Consider the following 24,510-nt stretch of genomic DNA (forward strand, 5'->3'; position numbering starts at 1 on the left):
ATATTCGCAAAAAACGGATATCCTCAACAGAATTTCATCAACAGATGCCTAAGGGAAAGACAACGGAACGAGGACATGCCGCAACCCAAAGGATTAGCCACACTACCATACATCAAGGACATCTCTGTAATGACAGCCAGACTACTGCGACCACTAGGACTTATAACAGCACACAAACCAACAGCCACACTCAGACAACAACTCATCAAAATGAAGGACCCGATACCCAATATGAGCAAAACTAATGTAGTGTACAAAATCCCATGCAAGGACTGCACAAAACACTATATAGGACAAACAGGAAGACAGCTAACGATCCGCATCCACAAACATCAACTAGCCACGAAATGACACGACCAGCTATCCCTAGTAGCCACACACGCAGACGACAAGCAACATGAATTTGACTGGGACAACACTACCATTATAGGGCAAGCCAAACAAAGAACAGCCAGGGAATTCCTAGAAGCATGGCACTCATCCACAAACTCCATCAACAAACACATAGACCTGGACCCAATATACCGGCCACTACAGCGGACAGCTGAAACTGACAACCGGAAGCGGCAGGGACAGGCTACTATAAATGCCGGAGGAAACACCACAGAAGCACTTCACAGGAGGCTCCCAAGCACTAAGGATGTCACCTAGACAGGGGATGAAACGTTTGCAACAAAAACTTTCAGCTCGGCGAACAGAACCACAACATTCTACAAATATATCAGGAGAAGAGGATAATCAAAGAAAGAGTAGGGCCCATTAGAAAATCTGTACGTGGAACTGGTAGAATGTTACACAAATAATTCACATCTTCACTTGGGAGAAGGAAGCCGCAAGTACAGAATTTGGGAAAGTGGGCTGTGAGGTTCTTGAGCAGATGATATAGGGAGTGAGAAAGTAATGAAGGTTTTGGCAGGTTTAAAAATCACAAACCTGGATGATTTGTATTCCAAGCTGGTGTGGGAGTTAAAGGAGGCAATCACCCTAACCTAAATATTTAATTTTTCTCTAGCCACAGGGAAGGTGCCAGAGGACTGGAGGACTGGAGGCATGAATAGGGTGAATGGACAAAGTCTTTTCCCTGCAGTGGGGGAGTCCAGAACTAGGGGGCATAGGTTTAGGGTGAGAGGGGAAAAATTTAAAAGGGACCTAAGGAGCAACTTTTTCACACAGAGGGTGGTACATGTAAGGAATAAACTGCCAGAGGAATGGCTGGAGGCTGGTACAATTACAACATTTAAAAGGCATCTGGATCGGTAGATGCAGAGGAAGGGTTTAGAAGGATATGGGCCAAGTGCTGGAAAATGGGACTAGATTGGGTTAGAATATTTGGTCAACATGGACGAGTTGGACCGAAGGGTCTGTTTCTGTGCTGTACATCATGCAGTTAACATGATTCCCCTTTTAAAGAAGCATGGTAAAGATGAGCCAGAGAATTACAGATTTAGGAGTCTCACATCAGCGTTAGGGAAGCTATTGGAAAAATTCCGAAGCAGAAAATTAATCTTCATCTAAAGAGGCAAGTTTGATCAGGGATAGTCAGCATAGCTTTGCCTAACAAATAAAGTCATAGAGATGTACAGCATAGAAACAGACCCTTCGGTCCAACTCGTCCATGTTGACCAGATATCCTAACCTAATCTAGTCACATTTTCCAGCACTTGGCCCATATTCCTCTAAATCCTTCCTATGAATATACCCATTCAGATTCCTTTTAAATGTTGTAATTGTACCAGCCTCCAGCCACTTCCTATGACAGCTTATTCCATACACAAAACACCCTCCATGTGAAAAAGTTGCCCCTTTTTAATGTTTTTAAATTTTTGCCCCTCACCCTAAACCTATGCCCTCTAGTTCTGGACTCCCCCACTGAATACTTTGTCTACTCACCCTATCCATGCCCCACTTGATTTTGTAGACCTCTACAAGGTCACCCCTCAGCCTCCAACACTCCAGGGAAAAAAAGCCCCAGTCTATTCAGCCTCTCCCTATAGTTCAAATCATCCAACCTTGGCAACATCCTTGTAAATCTTTTCTGAACCCTTTCAGGTTTCACAACATCCTTCCGATAGGAAGGAGACCAGATTTGCACACAACATTCCAACAGTGCCTAACCAATGTCCTGTCAAGCCACATGACCTCCCAACTCTTATACTCACTGCTCTGAACAATAAAGGAAAGCATACCAAATGCTATCTTTATAGAGTCATAGAGATGGACAGCATGGAAACTGACCCTGCAGTACAACTCGTCCATGCCAACCAGATATCCCAAACCAATCTAGGCCCACCTGCCAGCACCTGGCCCATATCTTTCCAAACCCTTCCTATTCATATACCCATCCAGATGCCTTTTAAATTTTGCAATTGCACTAGCCTCCACCACTTCCTCTGGCAGCTCATTCCATACACTAACCACCCTCTGTGTGAAAAGGTTGCCCCTTAGCTCTTTTTTATATCTTTCCCCTCTCACCCTAAACCTATGCACTCTAGTTCTGGACTCCCTGACCCCAGGGAAAAGACCTTGTCTACTTATCCTATCCATGCCCTCAAGATTTTATAAACCTCTGGAAGGTCACCCTTCAGCCTCCAACGCTTCAGGGTAAACAGCCCTAACCTATTCAACCTCTCCCTATAGCTCAACTCCTCCAACCCTGGCAACATCCTTGAAAACCTTTTTCTGAATCCTTTCAAGTTTCACAACCTCCGTCAGATAGGAAGAGGACTAGAATTGCAAGCAATATTCCAACAGTGGCCTAACCGATGTCCGGTACAGCCGCAACATGACCTCCCAACTCCTGTACTCAATACTCTTACCAATAAAGAAAAGCATACCAAATGCCTTCTTCACTACACTGGATCAGTGGTGCTGGAAGAGCACAGCAATTCAGGCAGCATCCGAGGACAGGCAAAATCGACGTTTCGGGCAAAAGCCCTTCATCAGGAATTTACCTTCTTCACTACCCTACCTACCTGCAGCTCCACTTTCAAGGAGCTATGAATCTGCGCTCCAAGGTCTCTTTGTTCAGCAACACTGCCTAGGACCTTACCATTAAGTGTATAAGTCATCCTAAGTTTTGCTTTCCCAAAATGCAGCACCTCACATTTATCTAAATTAAACTCCATCTGCCACTTCTCAGCCCATTGGCCCATCTGATCAAGATCCCATTGTAATCTGAGATAACCTTCTTCACTGTCCACTACACCTCTAATTTTGGTGTCATCAGCAAACTTACTAACTGTATCTCTTATGCTCACATCCAAATCATTTATGTAAATGACAAAAAGTAGTGGACCCAGCACAGATACTTGTGGCACTCCTCTAGTTACAGGCCTCCAGTCTGAAAAACAACCCTCCACCACCACCCTCTATCTTCTACCTTTGAGCCAGTTCTGTATCCAAATGGCTAGTTCTCCCTGTATCCCATGAGATCTAACCTGACTAATCAGTCCCCCATGGGGAACCTTGTCGAACGCCTTACTGAAGTCCATATAGATCACATCTACTGCTCTGCCCTCATCAATCTTCTTTGTTACTTCTTCAAAAAACTCAATCAAGTTTGTGAGACATGATTTCCCACGCATAAGGCCATGTTGACTATCCCTAATCAATCCTTGCCTTTCCAAATACATGTACATCCTGTCCCTCATGATTCCCTCCAACAACTTGCCCACCACCGATGTCAGGCTCATTGATCTATAGTTCCCTGGCTTGTTCTTACTACCTTTCTTGAACAATGGCATCATGTTAGCCAACCTCCAGTCTTCCAACATTTCACCTGTGACTATCGATGATACAAATATTTCAGTAAGAGGCCCATCATTCACTTCCCTAGCTTCCCACAGAGTTCTAGCGTACACCTGATCAGGTCCTGACTATCCTATCTATCTGCAACTCCATTTTTAAGGAACTATGAACCTGCACTCCAAGGTCTCTTTGTTCAGCAACTTTCCCAGGACCTTACAACCAGTGCTTAAGTCCTGCTCTGATTTGCTTTTTCAAAATGCAGTACCTCACATTTATCTAAGTCTGGTGGAATTGTTGAAGGAGGTGACCAAGTGTGTTGATGAGGGTAGTTGATGTAGTTCATATGGATTTCAGCAAAGTCTTTGACAAGGTCCCACATGGGAGACTGATAAAGAAGGTAAAAGCATATTGGTTCAAAGGATAATTTGACAAATTGGGTCTAAATGTAAGGATCTGAAATCTGAATACAGGCTGCTGTCAGGAACAACCATTTAATACGTGCTCTTCTTAATGCCAGTAACATGACAAAATGGCTTCTAGGCTACAAATTGACAATTCTGCTTAAAAGCTGCATAAAATGGCTTTTAACCCTGAGAAAAGCTGCATACTTGAACTGACCATGGCTTGTCTCAGACAATGCTTCCTGTTGTTGGAGGGAATCCTGAGGGATGATGTACATGTATTTGGAAAGGCAAGGACTGATTAGGGGTAGTCAACATGGCTTTGTACGTGGGAAATCATGTCTCACAAACTTGATTGAGTTTTTTGAAGAAGTATCAAAGAGGATTAATGAGGGCAGAGCAGTACATGGACTTCAGTAAGGTGTTCGACAAGGTTGCCCATGGGAGACTGATTAGCAAGGTTAGATCTCGTGGAATACAGGAAAAACTAGCCATTTGGATACAGAACTGGCTCAAAGGTGGAAGACAGAGGGTGGTGGTGGAGGGTTGTTTTTCAGACTGGAGGCCTGTGACCAATGGAGTGCCACAAGGATCAGTGCTGGGTCCTCTACTTTTTGTCATTTACATAAATGATTTGGATGCGAGCATAGGAGGTACAGTTAGCACATTTGCAGATGACACCAAAATTGGAGGTGTAGTGGACAGCGAAGAGGGTTACCTCAGATTACAACAGGATCTGGACCAGATGGGCCAATGGGTAGAGAAGTGGCAGATGGAGTTTAATTCAGATAAATGTGAGGTGCTGCATTTTGGGAAAGCAAATCTTAGCAGGACTTATACACTTAATGGTAAGGTCCTAGGGAGTGTTGCTGAACAAAGAGACCCTGGAATGCAGGTTCATAGCTCCTTGAAAGTGGAGTCACAGGTAGTGAAGAAAGTGTTTGGTATGCAAACAAATCCCTAAAGATGGCAGGTTAATAGATCAGTTAAGGAAGCATAAAGGACACTTGCCTTTATCGTTGAGGCTTAGATTGTAAGAGCATAGATGTTATGTTGTGTTGTACAATACTTTATTGTGTGCCATTCTGATCATAGGAAGGATGGGATTGCAAAGGATGGGGTGCAGAGGAAATTTTCCAGGATAGTTCATTTTAGCTATCAAGGGAGGCTGGATAAGCTTGGGTTCTTTTATTTGGAGTAGAGAGGTTGAGGGAACCTAATAAATTTTTCCAAGATTCTGAGTGGCATAGACAAGGTGAACAAAAATCAGTTGTTCCCCTGAGTTGAAGTGTTAATAATGAGGGGGAAACATGTGAAGGTAAAAGGCAGAAATTTGGAGAGCATATGAGGAAATGTTTTTTACCCTCAGGGTAACAGGGAGGGCTGATGAGGTGGGTAATCCTACAACCTGTAAAAAGTACTTGGAGTAGCATTTGAAATGCCACAATGTTCAAGGCTATGGGCCTAATACTGGAAAATGAGACACTATAGGTTTAGTGTAGCTTTAGTGATATAGATTTGATAGGCTAAAGGGCCTCTTTACTGTATGATTCGAAGAAATAAGCACATTAAATAAAAAAACCTGGCCAATAATTTTCCAATTTGTACCTTACAGAGAAGAAAAAAAACATTTTCATCTGTCATTTTGATGCAAATTAAGGCACAGCTGTTATATATGAGATAAGATTATGCCAATAAACTGTAAGACAGACAACTTCCTATAAAACCAAACAAGTATTGTTTAAGTAAGATATTTTTATAATGAAAACTATTTTTAAAAGATGAGATTGATGCAATTTTACATCTCAGTCCAGGCTTCTGTTTAATAATGTGTTAATTTGTAAGATGTGGAAATGGAGCTGATAATAAGAGAACAGACTCACATTTGAGGAGAATGGTTAAGCATGGATAGGTCAAAAGGTGGTTGTTTGATAAGAAACACAAGTTTCTACTACAATGCCTGTGGAGTCAGTGAATACTGCTACTCTGCTGTTATTGTATTGTCATGGTAGATACGTTCTCATCAAACTGTTCATTGATATTATTACACACCTCAAGAGCAGGTGGGAATTGAACATAAGCCTCCTCTCTCAGAGGTAGGGACACTATCATTGCACCACAAAAGCCCGTACTACTTTTATTGTATGCTCTGCTTAACTATCAGGTACCATCCTCACACTCCACTATAGCCTGTCTGCCCTCACTCTGTGACTTTTGTCATGCAACTGCCTGAATTGGAACTCCCCTTTTGCTACTTTCCACATTGCTTTCTAGAACAGCTTTTCAGTTGTGATCAAGTGGCTAAAATAATGATCATTTTCCTCTTTGCTCTTATAGTTTCTTCCCAATTTCAAAACCCCTAATTTATTCCATAGATCTTCTTTTATTGTCCAGATTTCTGAGGCACACAGGAAAGTCAATGGAATGGACCACATTATGAGATTTGTCCTCTGTTAACAAGAAAGTTCAAGCTTGTATTACATCCTTCATCTTCACAGAATTACTTCTATCTCTATCCTTTGTCTAACTTCTGCATCACACCTGCCATCTCCTGCTACCATCTGTCTAAAATAGACAAACCTATCATCTTGTTCCATTGTGACAATATTCACTTTAATCTTCACTCTAGTTTTTTAAAAATCTTTCTAACTGCTATAGTTTTAAGTTTTATTGGTGTTCATACTCAAATCCACATTTCCAAACTTCTAGATTTTGCTTAATCCATGGTAAGGGTCTCTTCTGATTCTGCCAGTAATATTGCATGGTCACCATACCGTAAGTTTGTTGTGCTATTGCCTCAAACTTTTATTCCTGAAACTGCACCTAATTCTTTTCATATTTGGTCTGTGTACAGATTGAATAACCTTTGTTCTACCTTGATTAAATGCATTGAGACACATCTTTTATCAGTGGACACAGGGAATGTTAATAAAAACCTTATGTCTCAACACTAATTGGTACCACTTTTGAAAAGTGGTCCTCCAATAGACTTTAAATCACTCAAAGACAAATTCAAGTGAACTAGTACCTGTGCTAGGTGGAAACTAAAGTATCTACAGAATGGCCCCATGTTAATGGTAATGTCACCATATGAATCATCCAGAAGCCTGTATTAATTCTCGAGGGATGTGGGTTCAACTCCCAGCATCGCAGCTAATAGAATTAAATTTGATTAATAAAGTCTTGAATGGAAAGCTAATTGCAGTAATGATAACCATTAAATTATTTTTCTAAAATCATGTCTGGTTCACTAATTTTCACTAGAGAAGGAAATCCACCGTCCTAATGCAACTCCAGATCCAAAATAATGTAGCTGGCTTTTGACTGTCTTCTGAAATAATCTGGCAAGCTATTTAGTTCAATGGTAATTAGGGATGGATGAAAAATGTTGTTCTTGCCAGCAATGCGCACCTGGTGTTTGCTTGAGTTTATGACAGCAATGATGAGTATGGAAAAACATGCTCCTCTGAAGGATCATTATTCTAATTGTGCAGTTTTGGTTGTCTTATTTAAGAAAAGATGCTAATGTGGTGGAGGCAATTCAGAGAAGGTTTATTGGCTTGATATCTTATCTTGCATGGAAAGGTTGGACATACTGGGCTTGTTTCAAACAGTAAGGAATGCCTTGATTAAAGTGTATAACATCCAAAACATTCCTGACAAGGTGAACGCAGACAGGATATTGTGTCTTATGAATGAGGCCAGAACTAGGAGGCACTGTTATAAATTAGGAATCATCCTTTTAGGACAGTGATGAGGTAAATTCTTTTCTCTGAGAGATGTGTGACTTTGGAACTCTGCCTCAGAGGCTGTGGAGGCAGATCATTGCATATTTTTAAGGCAAATAAGATCCAGATTCTGGTTAAACAAGGGAATGAAATGTTATCAGGATAGATGGGAATGTGGAATTTGATCTGATCTTACTGAATGGTAGCTGGCTTGTGGGTACAGAAGACTTGCTTCTGCTCCTAATTCATATACTGTATGTACATGTATGTTCATAGACTTGTTGTGGTGTCAAGGACAAAACACAACACTTCTGATGAAAAATTGCTAAAAACTACTCATTTAAGATAAGCTTTGTGATCACACATTTAGGTGCAGGAAATATGAATGTCTCAGTTTGTATATCATCAACACCTTTTATTCTTCCATCCTGTGAAGATCCTAAATGAATTTAGTAAAAAGTTGCATCTGCATCATCATACTGATTGATTCAGTGTGTTCTAATATTTGGAAACTTTCTCTGCAAGAAGGATGATAATGAGTGGCTAATCTGTATATTTTTTGGCCTCCATGGCAGTATTTCAAAGAGATGATTAAATGCACTAAAATTGTCACATGTTTATAAATACAATGGTAGTAATTGCATTTTCACATCTCTACTTGCTGTATTTCTCCCCTATTGCTTGTTTTTTTCCATTATCAAGTCATTATTAGTGTATGTCACAACACTCATATGTTAAATATTCTATCAACGTAGGCTAAATACTACTCACTTAAGCAAACGTTTGCAGCTTTACCTTTTCTAGTCATAAATTGACTTCTTAATATACAGTATTCTAAGCTTCACATACGACCGTCTCCATTTTTCTGTTTACATCTTGCCACTGTTTAACCTTCAGCTCAGTTCAGATGTCACAGTAAGTGCAACCATTATATGCTTTGTTTTTAGCAGATTTAGAAATGCCTCTCATATCTGATGTCTTCTCTGATTTGTTGATTGAGTTACTCCTTTGTTTCACAGAGGACAGCCTGGCATGTAATCCATGTTCACTTGTACAGCTCTTTCAGTGAACCTGCCTTTCTGTTTTCTATGAGCACCTACAATGTGTTGCCAAAATCAAAACTGGATTGGCCGAATTTGGGCTATTTTTATCAGATAAGTGCTTATTTAATTTGCTCATTATGGAGGGTGCATTCCCAGTAGCTGCAAACTTTTACATTGGGCATAAGAGCAGAAATTGCAAGGTACCATTGCTAGACATGTATATTCAGTGAAGTTGGTACATAACTTTGTCAAATGGGTTCTTGTGACATGATCGTAGAATCCCTACCCCTGTGCGAAGAGGCCTGGGTTCAAGTCCTACCTGCTTCAGAGGTGTGTCAATAATTAGAAAATCTGTACAATGTTGTCACCCTTGTTAGAAGCCATGTGAGTTACAACTTACAATTTCTGCCCACTGTTTTTTCTGCAGTTATGAACTCCTGAGGAATATATAAACATTTTATGCATCATGTGGCCTAGTAATATTATTACTTGCTAGCATTCTAGACACTGAATGCAAGTTCATCAGTCTTCATGTTAAGATTTAGATCCAATATTTTTTACATTATAATTGTATCTTAAGTTGAGTATATGATAGTGTAAAAAAAGTGCAAACAAAAAGTACTGTCCAAGATCATTAAGTGAACAACCATGAATCAAAAAAAGTGTACACATTGGATTGAAAAGCAAACCCACATGGTGGAGGATTACCAGATCCTTCATGCCAGAGTTTGCAGAAGACCTGGGGCAGGACTTCTTCACATGGGAGCCCCTGTAGACAGCAGAAAGCTTCAGATGAGCAGCCACTCGGGAGAAAGAGCAAGGGTATTTCAACATTGACACACTCCAAAGAGCTCCCTTCAATTTTATAAATTAATTGATAATACTAGCAACCCCTGAAGGAGGCTGCTTGGGGTACCCATGATTGTACAGACTGGTGGAGTTAGTTCAATTGTTGAATTTAGGGCTTCCGTGTGTTTCTTAATGATAACAAAACAGGAGGCCACTGGACGTTAGATCATCGAGTCATTGAGGTCTATAGCACAACTCCTTGACATATTGAGTGATCAAAAACAACCACCTTACTATTCTAAACAAATTTTCCAACACTTGGCCAGTAGCCTTGGTATCCTAAGTGCACAACTCAATACTTCATAAATGTTATGAGGGTTTCTACCTATTCAAACAAAACTAGACTAAATATCATCAGCAAGGAGAAATGTCATGCAAAAAACACTACAATAAGGAACTAGAAGATAACTATACAGAGAGAAATCTATCTATTCGCTCTAATGTTACAGTTTTCTACCATTCTGTGAAAGTCTGACCTGCGCGGAAGGACTCCTGTGGAGCATGCGCATTGACACCGCACGCTCGGCGTTGTTGCTACTGCACCTGCGCAGGCGGCCAACGTGCGCGCTCGGGGTTTCCGTTGTGAAGTAGCGTCTCGAGCGGAGCGGCCTCGAGCGGGGGGGATGGACGATGAAGAGGAGACTTATCGCTTGTGGAAGATCCGCAAAACCATCATGCAGGTGGGCCGTCAGCAAACCTACCATCTATTCGCTCCCTTTTACCCTCTCGCCCCGCGATCTACTTGGCCTCGCACCCTTCCCCTCCCCCCCCTCAGCCCCCTTGGTCACTTTCTCACCTCCACATTCCTGATGAAGGGCTCCTGCCCGAAACGTCCATTCTCCTGCTCCTCGGATGCTGCCTGACCTGCTGTGCTTTTCCACCGTGACTCTGGTCTCCAGCATCTGCATCCTCGCTTTCGCCCACATTCTCAGTGCCCCGCGCATCGCCTTGGCTTCCCACACACACACACTCGTCTCCTTGGCCATTTTCTCACACCTCCCCCACCCCCCTCCATCCCCTTGGCCACTTTCTCACCCCACCCCCTTGGCCCATCTGTATCCCGTCCTGTCCCCCTCCCTTGGCCTCTGTGTCTGTCCCTCCGCCTCTCTCTATCCCTGTAGGTGTGGACAGACTGCAGTAACAAGAAGCCTTTGCAAAAGTGAATTTTATTAGAATTAGGGAGAAAACTTTGGCTGCAGTCATGCTTGGCATGTTGGAAGATGGTTGTGGTTCAAGTCCCACCTGCCTTTGGAGGTGTGTAACTTTTCAGAACAGGTCCGATTAGCAAACTAATGAACTGCTGTGGTGATATCCTGAAGCTGCAATGACTGACGACTAACTATCATGACCATCTTTGTACATGCCAGGCATGATTCCAGCCAAAGTTTTCTCCCTGATTCTAATAAAATCTAGTTTGCTAATTGACCTGAACAGAGAGTTTATACAACTCTGGACCAGGTGGGATTTGAACTTGCCTCTCTTAGCTCAGAGACAGGCAGGGCACGACCATTGTGCCACAAGATTCCTCTTGTTAGTTCATCATGAGAGGTATATTTAATTTACTTGTTGGGCTGTGTTATGACCCACCTCTGGAGCTGGTTGAACTGAGGCTTTCTAGCTCAGAAGTAGAGACACAATCATTGAACCACAAGAACCAGCAATTCATCAAAGGAGTTTCCTATGTTCAGCTAATCTTCTGCTTCCATTCCTCAATGAACCTGAGTGCTGTTACAATTTGAAACAGGCAGCGGGTCTGTCCATGTTCTTTCTTTCTGTAAGGAACAGTGCCCTGTATAATGAATATAGCTTGAATTGAATTGGCCTTATTGTCATGTACTTTAAATGAGTAGTGAAAAGTTTACAGTTGCTGCATTACAACACCATCTTAAATACAAAGGTACCTAAGTACAAATACTTAATTTCAAATATTTAGGAAACAAAAAAGCAAATTAGAAAACTAAAGAAATAAATAGTCTGTTTTAGGTCATAGTGAACTTTTTACAACTTTATTTTTCAAATTTATTTCTATTTAATCTTTCTGACCCGGTGCATACCGGCACCTGGCTTTAAGCGAGACCTCTGTTGCCTTGCTGCTGCCTGCGCTGGAGTCACCCCACTTTAAGCATCATCTCTTCGCCGCTAGACACATTTCATTAACGCCACTGAACCCATACTGTTCCTGCAACCAAGAGTCCTGGCCTTGAGGCCAAGCCAGGCAGCTGCCAAACCACAAGTCCCACTTCAGCGGCAGATGTCAGCTTGCCAGTGCCACTATCCAGTACATGTTGATGTGCCACGCTGAACCTGAATGACAATCTTAAATTAATTGCCAGTCTAATTGCTCCCTCATTTAGGATTGTCCATCAAATTTGACAGTTGCAGATTTGATCAAATATTAGACATTATTGTGAGTTTTGCATGCTTGGACTGTTTAAATAATCATAGCTTGCTTGTTGCAAATAGCAGAGGGGAAATGCTATTTGGGGTGTATATTGGAAGCTACACTAATACACAGGGCCCTGTTGTTTGTAGACAGAAGATGTACATGCAATGTTCCTATTTCAATTGAGCAAAATAGGGGTTACAGCATTGGGCTAGGTAACAGCAAAATCAGTCAACTGCCTGCTTCAAAATTTGTCAAGTTTGGCATTAACTGTGTGGCAATGCCTCTACCAGTCAGAATACTTGCCAACTATTTGGCATTCCTTTTCCTTCTGCACTATAATATTAGTTTGTCCTTTCAAACTGTATGCTTGTGAAATGCTCTGATACGCTTTGAGAAGATTTATAGCTCAGGTTGAGGTTTTGGATGTAGGTTTGCTCGCTGAGAACCCTGATATCGGAGTTCTTAGCAGAGACAGTAATGCAGAGACTTGAACAAACAGCTCTGCCAACCATCCAACCCAAAATTTATGTCCACTACGTGGATGACACCTTTGTCATCACTACACGAAACAAATTAGAGGAAATCTTCAAGACCATCAATAATGCCCTTACTGGCGTAAAATTCACTAAAGAGGAGGAAACAACAACAAACTGCCATACCTAGATGTCACAGTAGAGCAAACAGCCAATGGGGAACTTCAAACCAGCGTCTACAAGAAAACAACACATACAGACCAAATATTGAACTACAGAAGCAATCATCCCAACATCCACAAATGAAGCTGTAACAGAACATTATTTCAACGAGCCAACACACACTGCAGCACAGAGGAACTACGCAGAGCAGAGGAAAATCACCTATAAAGTGTATTCAAAAAGAATAGGTACCCAATGAACACAGTCTGCCGTTTTTTATTTTCTCAGCAGCAAACCCAAGCAAGCAGACAAAACATGCCCAGAAACTTAGCCACTCTCCCCTACATCAAAGACATCTCTGAAATGACTGCCAGACTACTCAGACCCCTTGACATCATGGTAGCCCACAAACCCACCAACACACTAAAACAGCAGCTAATGAACTTGAAAGACCCTGTACAGACAACAAAGAAAACTAATGTCATTTACAAAATACCATGCAAGGACTGTAACAAACATTACATTGGACAAACCACCAGCCACCAGGAGACATGAACACCAACTAACCACAAAAAGACATGACCCTCTCTCACTAGTATCCTTACATCCAGATGAGGAAGGACATCATTTTGACCACAGGAGATGACATCACCACCCAAAGAAATCCAAACGTTAGATTACAGTAGATTACTTTGGCCCAACAAGTCCACACCGATCCTCCAAAGAGCAACCCACCCAGACCCATTCCCCTACATTTACCCTTTCACCTAACACTATGGGCAATTTAGCATAGCCAATTCACCTAACCTGCACACCTTTTGGACTGTGGAAGGAAACCGGAGCACCTGGAGGAAACCCACGCAGACACGGGGAGAATGTGTAGACTCCACACAGACAGTCACCCAAGGGGGGAATTGAACCCGGGTCTCTGGCGCTGTGAGGCAACAGTGCTGACCACTGAGCCGTGCAGCCCCAAATCAAGGCTGACACTTAGTGATTAGATTCCCTACAGTGTGGAAACAGGCCCTTCGGCCCAACAAGTCGACACCGACCCTCCGAAGAGTAACCCACCCAGACCCACTCCCTCTGACTAATGCATCTAACACTATGGGCAAATTAGCTTGGCCAATTCACCTGACCTGCACATCTTTGGATTGTGGGAGGAAATCAGAGTACCCGGAGGAAACTCACGCAGACACAGGGAGAACGTGCAAACTCCATACAGTCGCCCGAGGCTGGAATCGAACCTGGGTCCCTGGTGATGTGAGGCAGCAGTGCTAACCACTGTGCTACCATACCGCACTACAAAATGGTTAATTCAACCTTGATTAGATTCCCTACAGTGTGGAAACAGGCCCTTTGGCCCAACCAGTCCACACTGACCCTCCGAAGACTAGCCTATCCAGACCCCTTTCCCTCTGACTAATGCACCAACACTATGGGCAATTTAGCATGGCCAATTCTCCTGACCTGCACATCTTTGGACTGTGGGAGGAAATCCACGCAGACATGGGGAGAACGTGCAAACTCCACACAGACAGTCACCCGAGGCTGTACTTGAACCTGGGACCCTGGTGCTGTGAGGCAGCAGTGCTAACACTGAGCCACCGTGAAAGCAGGAATTATCAGCAGTGCTTCGCCTGAGGCCCACTGAAGATGTTACCTAGTAGGGTGACGAAACAACTGGAAATTAACCTTCTAGCTCAGCAAGCAAACCTTCATCCAAAATGTCCTGATGAGCCCAAAATCAAAAGCCTTATCACAATTTTGTTTTGAGTGCTTTCTTGCTGCGTGTTTAATGTTAGTGTTAAACAGGTGAATAAATTGCCTGCTAATGGGCTACAAACTATTACCTTGAGAAACTTTAAATTTCCAGTATCTTGACAATCCTTGCTTCAATCTGCATTTTAGTATCAGCAAAATCACCCTTTGGCTGCAACGGGATTCTGAATTTGCCCTTTGGGTTTGAATCATGTTCCACATATTTTACATTTTTTCCTTGATCAGTATAGTTAGAATAATTAGAACAATTTTTTAAAAACTGACAACTGGAGATAAGTATTTAAAGGAATTTTTATCCTATGGAATTCACAGCTTTGCCATGATCGTGGATATTTGGTGACACAAGATGAATTGGATCAGACACTGGAAGAATTTAGGGGTCAATTTGGAGATAAGCCAAGTGAAGGGCGGCCACGACGTTCAGACCTTACTGTGCTTGTTGCTCACAATGATGATCCCACTGATCAGATGTTCGTTTTCTTTCCAGGTATTTAAGCTAAAGTATTTGTTGTTTTTCCTTTTTCCTCTGCATTTTAGGGTTGAATCACTTGTAATCCATCTTTCCACCATCACTCAGCATGTTTACCAGTAGCTGGTAATCAGGAGGAACATATGATTACCCCATGGATGTGTAAGGTCATAAAGGTCTTGTGACACAAAGGCAGTGTTTCTATCTCTGGGCCTAAAGGCTTGGGTTCAAGTTCCACCCACTCAGAAATATGACACACTGCCTGTGAACAAGATGATAAGAAAATGTGTACAAGTTAATGTAGATATCTAGTCTTAAGCAACCGGATCCAAATGTGAGAAGGCATGTCTGCATTATGGTACTTTAGCATTCTTCACATAGCAATTGTTAACTATAATACCACACATTTTCCTGGAATCACATACATGGCGTTTGAGATCTGTTCTTCTGATATGAACAACACTTCCAACTCCTATCCCACTGCATATACTGCCTTAAATTAAACATGACTAGCAAGCCTATTGACTTGTTTAATTGGCAGGGCAGTGTGTGTTTTCAATTGTTCAGTCAAGAATCAGTGTATCTTCAATAGTGGCAACTCTATTCCTGTTAACATTCCTCACATGTCTTGAAAAGATAAAGTGGCCCAACCCCACTTGAGATGAGTGACATTTACAAAATGAATGGGAATGTGATATCAGACTTGAAATGTTAACTCTGTTTCTCTGCTCCAGATGCTGCCAGGTCTGCTGAGTGGGTCTCCAGCATTTTTTGTTTTATATTCGCTAGGTAGCATTTATTAGTCTACTCAATGAAAATAGCGCATTGTTGCTTTTTCAACTGATTTTTCCCTATGAACAATGTAGACTTGTTTGAAACTGATATAAAAAAATGTTCCTTTATTAGAGGAGCCAAAAGTTGGGATCAAAACCATTAAAATGTATTGTCAACGCATGCAGGAAGAAAATATTACCAGAGCCATCATTGTGGTACAACAAGGGATGACCCCATCAGCAAAGCAGGTATAAAGTGAAAATTTAACTATTACAAAAATTTGCTGAAGTATTTTTTTCTTCTGCTTGCTTGCTGTTAATTTTCAGTTACCAAGTGTACAAACAAATAAGTTAGTGGAAAAATAAACTAAATTATGCAGAGTATTAAAATAGAAATTCTTGCTAATGTGAAGTTAGGTAGTATCAGCGATCCTCACAAGGTAATCAGGTCAATTTCATGTCTGCCTTGTCCTTTTCCCTTCAAGACAGTACTATAATAGATGAAATTCATATCCTAAATATTGTGGTTGTTTGGAGTATACTAATGATTGCTGTGAACCAGCATGTGACTTAGATTGAGGTGTACCATCCTATATGATGCTTAGTGAGAAACTGTTTTTGCTGATTGTGGAATCTAGGACTAGGGAACTTAGGTCTAGACATTCATAGTGAAGTTGCAAAATGCTTTCACATGTAAAAGCTAGCAGTTTGTACATTTCCCATAAATAGCATTTGAGGCTAGATCAGTTGTTAATTTTAGAACTGAGAGTGATAGATTTTAATAAATAGACTTATTTTAAAAATGTGAGGCAAATGGGATTATACAGATTGGGGCATTATTGTTATGCAATGACTGAAAATGTTTGAGTGGTTACATGGCCTACTCTTATTTTTATAGACCATCCTTCCCTTTTACTGGAAAAGGAGAAATGAAAAACTTTGGTATCTTCAAATTTACTATGTTTATTGTTGCACAGTATTAGTTTTGGATGCCTTTACATTGTGCAAAATTTTGGAAACATTTAAAAAGCAAGAGAAGTGTTTGCTCACAGGGGAGGAGTGTTCTGTCAGCTTCTGAGCCTGGTGACTATAAGAGAGAAATGAGGTACATGATTGAGGAAAACATCAATGTTTTTGACAGTAAAATGAACATAATCCCAAATTATTTTTATTTCATTTCTTTTTGTTCAGTCTCTTGTTGACATGGCTCCTAAGTATATCCTTGAGCAATTCCTTCAACAGGAACTCCTAATTAACATTACAGAACACGAGGTGAGTTTTTAAAACACTTTCTTGAAATATATATTGGTTTGAAGCAACAAAATATACAAATGATCCTCCATGTTTAATCTAACCTTTATTTAACCATTTAATCAAATCTATTCTAATTCACTTTTTAAAAACTTTTCTACACAATGTATATGATTGGACATAGTGTAACCTTTGTCATTAACTTGGCTTTGTTATTTAATCAGGAATATTTTTGGATTTCAAAAAAGTTATCTAGCAGAATTCTGTTTTTGAATAAACTGGAAATACTCAGCAGGTTTTGTATTTTGTTTTAATATCCTACACAGGTATTATACACATCATATGCATAAACCTTGATGTAAACTTTTATAAATGATGATTTGCATTAAAATAGTTCTCTTGGTCAGGTTTTTACCTGCACTGATTTCTTTTCTTTAAAGAATATCAGGTGCTCTCCCATAGTAGTATGATGAAAGTAACTCATAATTAAGTATGCACTGGGGAAATATTTGAATTTTTTTTACAATCAGAATATAGAAACTGTCAGGCTATCTAAAGTAGATCCTGTTTTCTGTAAACAAATTGAATGTAATTATGTCCTTTAGCTTGTTCCAGAGCACATAGTCATGACCAAGGAGGAAGTTACAGAGCTACTGGCACGATAGTATCCTTTGTGTGTTATATTGAAAATATTTAACATTTCAAATGATGCAGCTCTGCTCTTTGATTTATCAGAGTTGTGCTTTTCCAAACATTACATTGACAATGTGACCAAAGTTAATTTTTGAGGTTTGTACTTCAGTAATACACTAACTGAATTTTGGAATTTCTCATGGCTGTTTTCAAGTCCCAATTTTACATTAAGTTTTACTGTGTAGAATTGTTCTTTGTGCTGCCCTTTAATGTCTCTGCAGTATTTATGTTTTGTATTCTTCTTCTTGCAAATCTGCAGTTATCCTTTGCTCTCTTTCCAGAACTTAGAACGTACAAGTTCCTGTTCATGGAGAGAACTTCACCTTTCTTCACCTTGCTATGAAGAAAAACACCAATCTTCTGAATTTACAATTTGGCATTATAGATGTAAGATCTCCTTAAAAGATTTGTTGATGGGTTCCTTTCTGCTACCTTTACTAAATGTCTTTATTCTTATCAAGTGATGTCACCCTTGAGCACAAACATTAGCGAGATTTTATGACCACATCAGGAAAAGCATGTTTTCTCACTTGATTTCCACACCGTCTGCCAGCAGTAATCATTAGATCATTACTGACATGTGTGTTTAACGTGACCAAGAAAAAAGTTGTAAATAATGAACATTGGTCAGTTAACAGAAAATAAGGAACGATCTCAACATTTTGCTGGGTTACAATTATTTGCTTTAAATATGTTTACCAGTAAGTTAAAGGAGAGCCAATTGCCAAGAATACAAGCAGGTGATCCAGTGGCACGATACTTTGGATTGAAAAGAGGACAGGTTCGTTGCTGTATATTGTACAAATCTTGAATCAGCAAGTGCATCATTGCAACTGGTATAAGACATTCAAGTGGCACTCCAGACTTTTTGCTATTTCTTTTATAGGTGGTTAAGATTATAAGACCTAGTGAGACTGCAGGAAGATACATTACCTACAGACTTGTGCAGTGAAACACACTGTAAGTATGTTTTAAAACCTTTGACAAATATATACCCATCAACTTCTTCATGCCTGTCTCTCACTTGCAACCAGTATTTATAATCATAGGAAAATCAGAGTTAAACCAAATACATAACTGTATTCTCTCAATCACCTAAGTTGCCTGCTACATGTCTTTTAACATTGCTTCTACCTCAGATAATCATTAAAACCCACATTCATATCTTTTTATCACTTCCCAGATTTGCGTATTAAAGTACACTCCTGGCCATCATTCATCTTTTTAAAACTTAAGAACATGAGGAGAGGAGGAGGCAGTTTGGCCCATTGAGCCTACTCTGCCATTTAATATCATAATGGATTTTTAAAAAATCTTGGCCTCAACTCCCCTTTTTCCTGTCTGTGTTTCATAACCCTTCAACCAATTAATTTAAAATCTATCCATCATCTTTAAACTTACTTGGTGGCCTGTACACTGGGTAATGAATTCTACAGATTCTTAAACCTTTACAGAAGTCCTCGTCCTCAAATCTGCTTCCCTCTTATTGTAAAACTATGACCCCTCTTTCTAGATTGGACATTGCCATTGTGGGGCCATTCAATGCCTACTTTGTCAGTCCCCTTTTTAATACCATTTTAATATACCTTTAATTAGATTTCCTCTCATTCAGACAATGCTGGAAACGCTCAGCATGTCAAGCAATACCTATGGAGGGAAAGCAGAGTTAATGTTTTGGGTCCAGTGACCAGTTCCAGGAATTTAATTTTATTCAAAACAGTTCATAGACTAACTATATAAGGCATAAGGCCTTTATCAGGAGAAGACCATATTGTCTCTGGAGCAATGATGCTCTTCTAACTCAGCACCACTTCCCTAACTTTATTCTGAGAGGTCAAAATCTTTCTATCTCTGACTTCATTAGAGTTTATTTAATGGTGGAGGGCTATCAACTCTCTGGTGTAGCTCCAAGGTTTGATACCCTGTGTGTGAAGAAATCTCAATTCCATCTGAAATAACAAAATATTTAATCTTTAACAGTAACAGGAAAACTATAGTACTCAAACTTTTAGCTTCCATTTAGCATAGAACAAAGACTACGTTGTCCCTGTGCTAAATGGAAGTTACTGTATATGACCCTAACTTTAGAATTTGTTTTTCTTGCTGCATTCTATTATATTCACCTGAACATCAATTTTTCAGCATAATCTATTGGTGAAGTAGGGTAAAAAGCTCATCTACCATCTTGAATAACTGACTTCTCTTGGAATGCAATTTTAGGTATGTGATGAACAAGTCCAGAGTGCTGAATGAATTCATCTTTCACTCCTAAGATTGGCTATGACAGTTCAAATTTTCAAAAAGTGTTAATTTTAATTAGCTTTACACATGGTAAAGGGCAATGAGAAGCCAAGCCAACCAGTTCTCTTAAGTTGATCAAAAATTAAGGTATTTATTGTATACTCACTTGGTTAAAAGTATCAGCTTGATTAAAAGATTAAAATGCCTTGAATCCCATGACATAATATACCTACTAGTATGCAAGCAAACAGACCAGGCTCGAGTGATAGGACGGCAAAATTTAAAGTTTGTTTTGAAATTTTGGTTAATGTTTGCCAAACTTGATCTTCTGGAGGAGTTTTCTCAAATTGAAGTTTGTCTTTTTCCATGAGTCGGCACAATAGTACTTGAAGTTCTGTTTATTTTCACTGTGAGGCTTTTGATGGATGTGGAGTCAGAAAAGACATGAAAGAGGAATTCAGTTGTTCCATTGTGAAAGCTTTATTGATACTGCTTTTTTTTAAACAAACGCAAACTTACAATATTAGTTCTTCCCAATTAGGGTTTTGAATATGCCAGCTGGCAGTGGTACAGAAATGAGGAAATCCATATTAACTAAAGATTTTTAAATCTGGCCGACTGTCATGGCTATCAAGTGCCATTTGAAATAGAAGATTCTTCTTTGGGCTTCTTTTTGTCCTGGGTAGTTTCTATAGACCAACTGTTCGTTATCCTTGTTCAAACGAAGGCAAGTGTGAAATCGTGCATAATCCATATATTAAACTTCATGACACATGGCAAACTTAAAACTAGTCCGATTTAACAGATGTCAAATGTAAAGGAAAGGCGAGACTAATCTTTTTCTCTCCTCTCTAGGTATGAAACTGGCATCAACCACAGGCAAACATTGAAAACTTCAAGTTGTTGCTGCTTTTTACTGACTCTTGATTTGAGCAATGGATGGTCTTTCAGTTCATGGTTAATTTTTATCAATAAACATTTTCATAAAAGCAAGATATTTAAGTGTTAAATATTAAATCAATTAAATTCTGTTGAGAAGTAGGAGCATTTTACTGTATGGGATTTTATACAGTAAACAATTGAATAGTTGACGTCCACTGAGAGTTAGTGACTGGGTTGTCAATGTTAAATGCTCTTTAACAGAATAAATGGACCAGTTAAGCAAGATTTCTTTCCATAAAGTTGGAGAATTGAATGCTTTTGTTGCAGAAAATAATTGAGGCAAAGACAACTGTTTAAAGTGGAAGTTAAGTAACAGTCTTGGTGTGTTGCTTTTAACATAAACATGACTCAAGAAATTTCGGGAGCACAGTCTCAAACTGAAGTTAGGACTTGGATGACTGAAGGTGCATGTGATAAAGGTAGGTAAAGATTAGAGAGTTCATAAAATTCCAAAATTGGATTTTTTTTCAATGATTATGGGGTTTGAAGAGTTTGAATGAAATGCTTATTTCTGCAAAAATGTAGGGCAAGGGCAATAGGCATAATTTTCGATTGCTGTCAAAGAACTGGCACAGGCACCCTCGTTATGTAAGGAATTCTACGGAGCTTCATGTTAGTTCAGTGATGTGTAGGATGTATCAACCAGTATCCCTTCAAGAATGTTAAACTCGCTATAACTTTCAAATTTAAATTTTCAGCTTGAATACATACCTTGGAGTCAGGGCCACTCAGAAGGACCCTGGTTGCCTGTCACCTCCAAGACTGGTGTGGATAAAGCGTATAGAACATAGAACAGTACAGCACAGAACAGGCCCTTCAGCCCACGATATTGTGCCGACCATTGATCCTCGTGTATGCACCCTCAAACCTCTGTGACTATATGCATGTCCAGCAGTCTCTTAAATGTCCTCAGTGACCTTGCTTCCACAACTGCTGCTGGCAACGCACTCCATGCTCTCTCAACTCTCTGTGTAAAGAACCTGCCTCTGACATCCCCTGTATACTTTCCTCCAACCAGCTTAAAACTATGACCCCTCGTGTTAGCCATTTCTGCCCTCGGAAATAGTCTCTGGCTATCGACTCTATCTATGCCTCTCATTATCTTGTATATCTCAATTAGGTCCCCTCTCTTTTTCTCCAATGAAAAATGTCCGAGCTCAGTCAACCTCTCTTCATAAGATAAGCCCTCCAGTCCAGGCAGCATCCTGGTAAACCTCCTCTGAACCCTCTCCAAAGCATCCACATCTTTCCTATAATAGGGCGACCAGAACTGGACACAGTATTCCAAGTGCAGTCTAACCAAAGTTTTATAGAGCTGCAACAAGATCTCACGACTCTTAAACTCAATCCCCTGTTAATGAAAGCCAAAACACCATATGCTTTCTTAACAACCCTGTCCACTTAGGTGGCCATTTTAAGGGATCTATGTACCTGCACACCAAGATCCCTCTGTTCCTCCACACTGCCAAGAATCCTATCCTTAATCCTGTACTCAGCTTTCAAATTCGACCTTCCAAAATGCATCACATTGCATTTATCCAGGTTGAACTCCATCTGCCACCTTTCAGCCCATCTCTGCATCCTGTCAATGTCCTGCTGCAGCCTACAACAGCCCTCTATACTGTCAATGACACCTCCAACCTTTGTATCGTCTGCAAACTTGCTGACTTATCCTTCATCCAAGTCATTAATAAAAATTACAAACAGTAGAGGCCCAAGGATAGAGCCCTATGGAACACCACTCACCACTGACTTCCAGGCAGAATCCTTCTACTACCACCTCTCTGTCTTCTGTTGGCCAGCCAATTCTGTATCCAGGCAGCTAAGTTTCCCTGTATCCCATTCCTCCTGACCTTCTGAATGAGCCTACCATGGGGAACCTTATCACATGCCTTGCTGAAGTCCATATACACCACATCCACAGGTATGCAGTAGAAAATTTACAGACTAGGATTGTGAGAGCTTTGCATAGAACAGTAACGAGGATGCTAGAGAGCATAGGTTTAGGGTGAGAGGAGAAAGATTTAAAAGGAATATAAGGGGCAACCTTTTCCACGCAAAGGGTGGTGTGTTTATGGAATGAGCTACCAGAGGAAATGGAGGCTGGTACAGTTACAATACTTAAAAGGCATCTGGAAGACTGATATGCACCAAGTGCTGGCAAATGGGATTAGATTAATTTAGGATATCTGGTCAGTATGGATGAGTTGGACTGAAGGATCTGTTTCATGCTATATATCTCTGACTGTATGCTACTGTGTTAGGAACGAGTATGGGCCATTCAGCCTGTAACCTCCTCTTGGTATCTGTCTTAAATTGTGCCTGTCACTAATGACTCCCAACCAGAGGAAATATTTCCACCTTACTGGTATCTACCTAGTCTCTGCCTATTTTAGAAAAAGTATTTTGTAGGTATTGACAAGTCCCCTTTCATTCTTCAAGACTCTAGAGGATACAGCCCCAGTTTGTCCAATATCTTTGTAAGCATTAACAGTAATGGTCGGTGTAAGTATTAACAGCTTTGTGATAGGTCTTAACTGCCAACCCAAAAATAACTCATTTGGGTCCTGTATGATGCGAAGGACTAGTAATTTTGCATTTTAAACTTGATTAAATCTTGTCACTTTTCATGGTTTAAGTGAAAATGTTTTAACTTCAAAATTGAATTACTGACTTCAGACTTCCTGTTCCATAACTAGCCTATTTTCAAGGCTACATTCCATTTCCTTTTAACATTCCTCCTATTCTTGCTCCTGCCTGCAGTCCCTCATTTATCCCTTGCCCCATCTGGTGGAGCACTGCCTCCAATGACAAGCCTTTGCCACTAGATGGAGTGTGGTCAACTAAAACTTCATAGTTTGTAAATACAGTATATTAAAATTGCACAGCCATACTTTTATTACGAATGTATTTCCAAACTTTATTTTGAAAGCTATTTAATTATGAATGAAAACATTTAGAAATGTATACCATTTAAACTTAATGTTCTAAAGTTTTTAGCCTAACTGTACAATGTTTATTTTATATAAAGGAAGGCACTAACATCATGACAAATGTTGCATATCAAGTGTTTTTTTAAAATACTGAAGAAAAATAGTTACTATTTCATCAGAAAGCTTAATTTTGAAGTTTAGAGTTACAAAGCACGTGTATTGGTAGATTTAACATTTCTCTACTTTAACATCATACAGTACTTAAAGCTTCAAGGATGTAGCACTTGCACTATTACGCTAATACATGGTGAGTCCACTAGGGGGTATGTTCGAGTAACTTGTGGACTGTCCCAAACTGCTAAGAGCCACAATTAAAAGCATGATCATACAGTCAGAGTCACCAGTCCATGTTGAAAATAATCGTAAACTAAACTAGTCCCTTTTGCCTGCTCCTGGCCCGTATCCCTCCAAACCTTCCCTACTCGTACTTATCTGAGTGTCTTTTAAACGTTGCAATTGTGCCTGCATCCACCACTTCCTCAGGAAGTTCATTTCACATGTGAACTACCCTCTGTATTTTTAAAAAAACAACAAATGCCCCTCATGTCTTTTTCAAATCTCTCTCCTCTCGCCATAG

The 24,510-nt window shown here is 40.2% G+C and overlaps 1 protein-coding gene and 1 pseudogene across 2 annotated transcripts in view; one reads left to right on the forward strand and one right to left on the reverse strand.

Moving 5' to 3' along the window:
* Positions 1–10,370, reverse strand: part of LOC122565353 (phospholipid hydroperoxide glutathione peroxidase GPX4-like) — a 42,325-nt pseudogene extending 31,955 nt beyond the window's left edge. Inside the window, exon 1 of the transcript XR_015751827.1 lies at positions 10,245–10,370. The product of XR_015751827.1 is annotated as a phospholipid hydroperoxide glutathione peroxidase GPX4-like (transcript). The remainder of the gene's footprint in view (positions 1–10,244) is intronic.
* On the forward strand, positions 10,290–20,991 carry LOC122565352 (DNA-directed RNA polymerases I, II, and III subunit RPABC1). The gene is made up of 8 exons (XM_043721231.2): positions 10,290–10,448; positions 14,884–15,058; positions 15,947–16,062; positions 17,005–17,085; positions 17,670–17,728; positions 18,460–18,538; positions 18,644–18,717; positions 20,854–20,991. The coding sequence occupies exons 1-7, from the start codon at positions 10,392–10,394 to the stop codon at positions 18,707–18,709; spliced, it is 633 nt and encodes a 210-aa protein (XP_043577166.1). The 5' UTR covers positions 10,290–10,391; the 3' UTR covers positions 18,710–18,717; positions 20,854–20,991.
* Positions 20,992–24,510: the final 3,519 nt, after the last annotated feature.

The sequence above is a fragment of the Chiloscyllium plagiosum genome, unplaced genomic scaffold (assembly GCF_037043375.1).
Source record: "Chiloscyllium plagiosum isolate Xiang-an unplaced genomic scaffold, Cpla_swu_hap1 HiC_scaffold_28, whole genome shotgun sequence".
NCBI classification, from domain to species: Eukaryota; Metazoa; Chordata; class Chondrichthyes; order Orectolobiformes; family Hemiscylliidae; genus Chiloscyllium; species Chiloscyllium plagiosum.

Bases quoted from the DNA above. Each gene is read 5' to 3' on its own strand.
- LOC122565352 (XM_043721231.2), top strand. From the start codon at position 10,392: ATGGACGATGAAGAGGAGACTTATCGCTTGTGGAAGATCCGCAAAACC. The intron at 10,449-14,883 runs GTGGGCCGTCAG...TGGAATTCACAG, and splicing joins TCCGCAAAACCATCATGCAG to CTTTGCCATGATCGTGGATA. The intron at 15,059-15,946 runs GTATTTAAGCTA...TTCCTTTATTAG, and splicing joins GATGTTCGTTTTCTTTCCAG to AGGAGCCAAAAGTTGGGATC.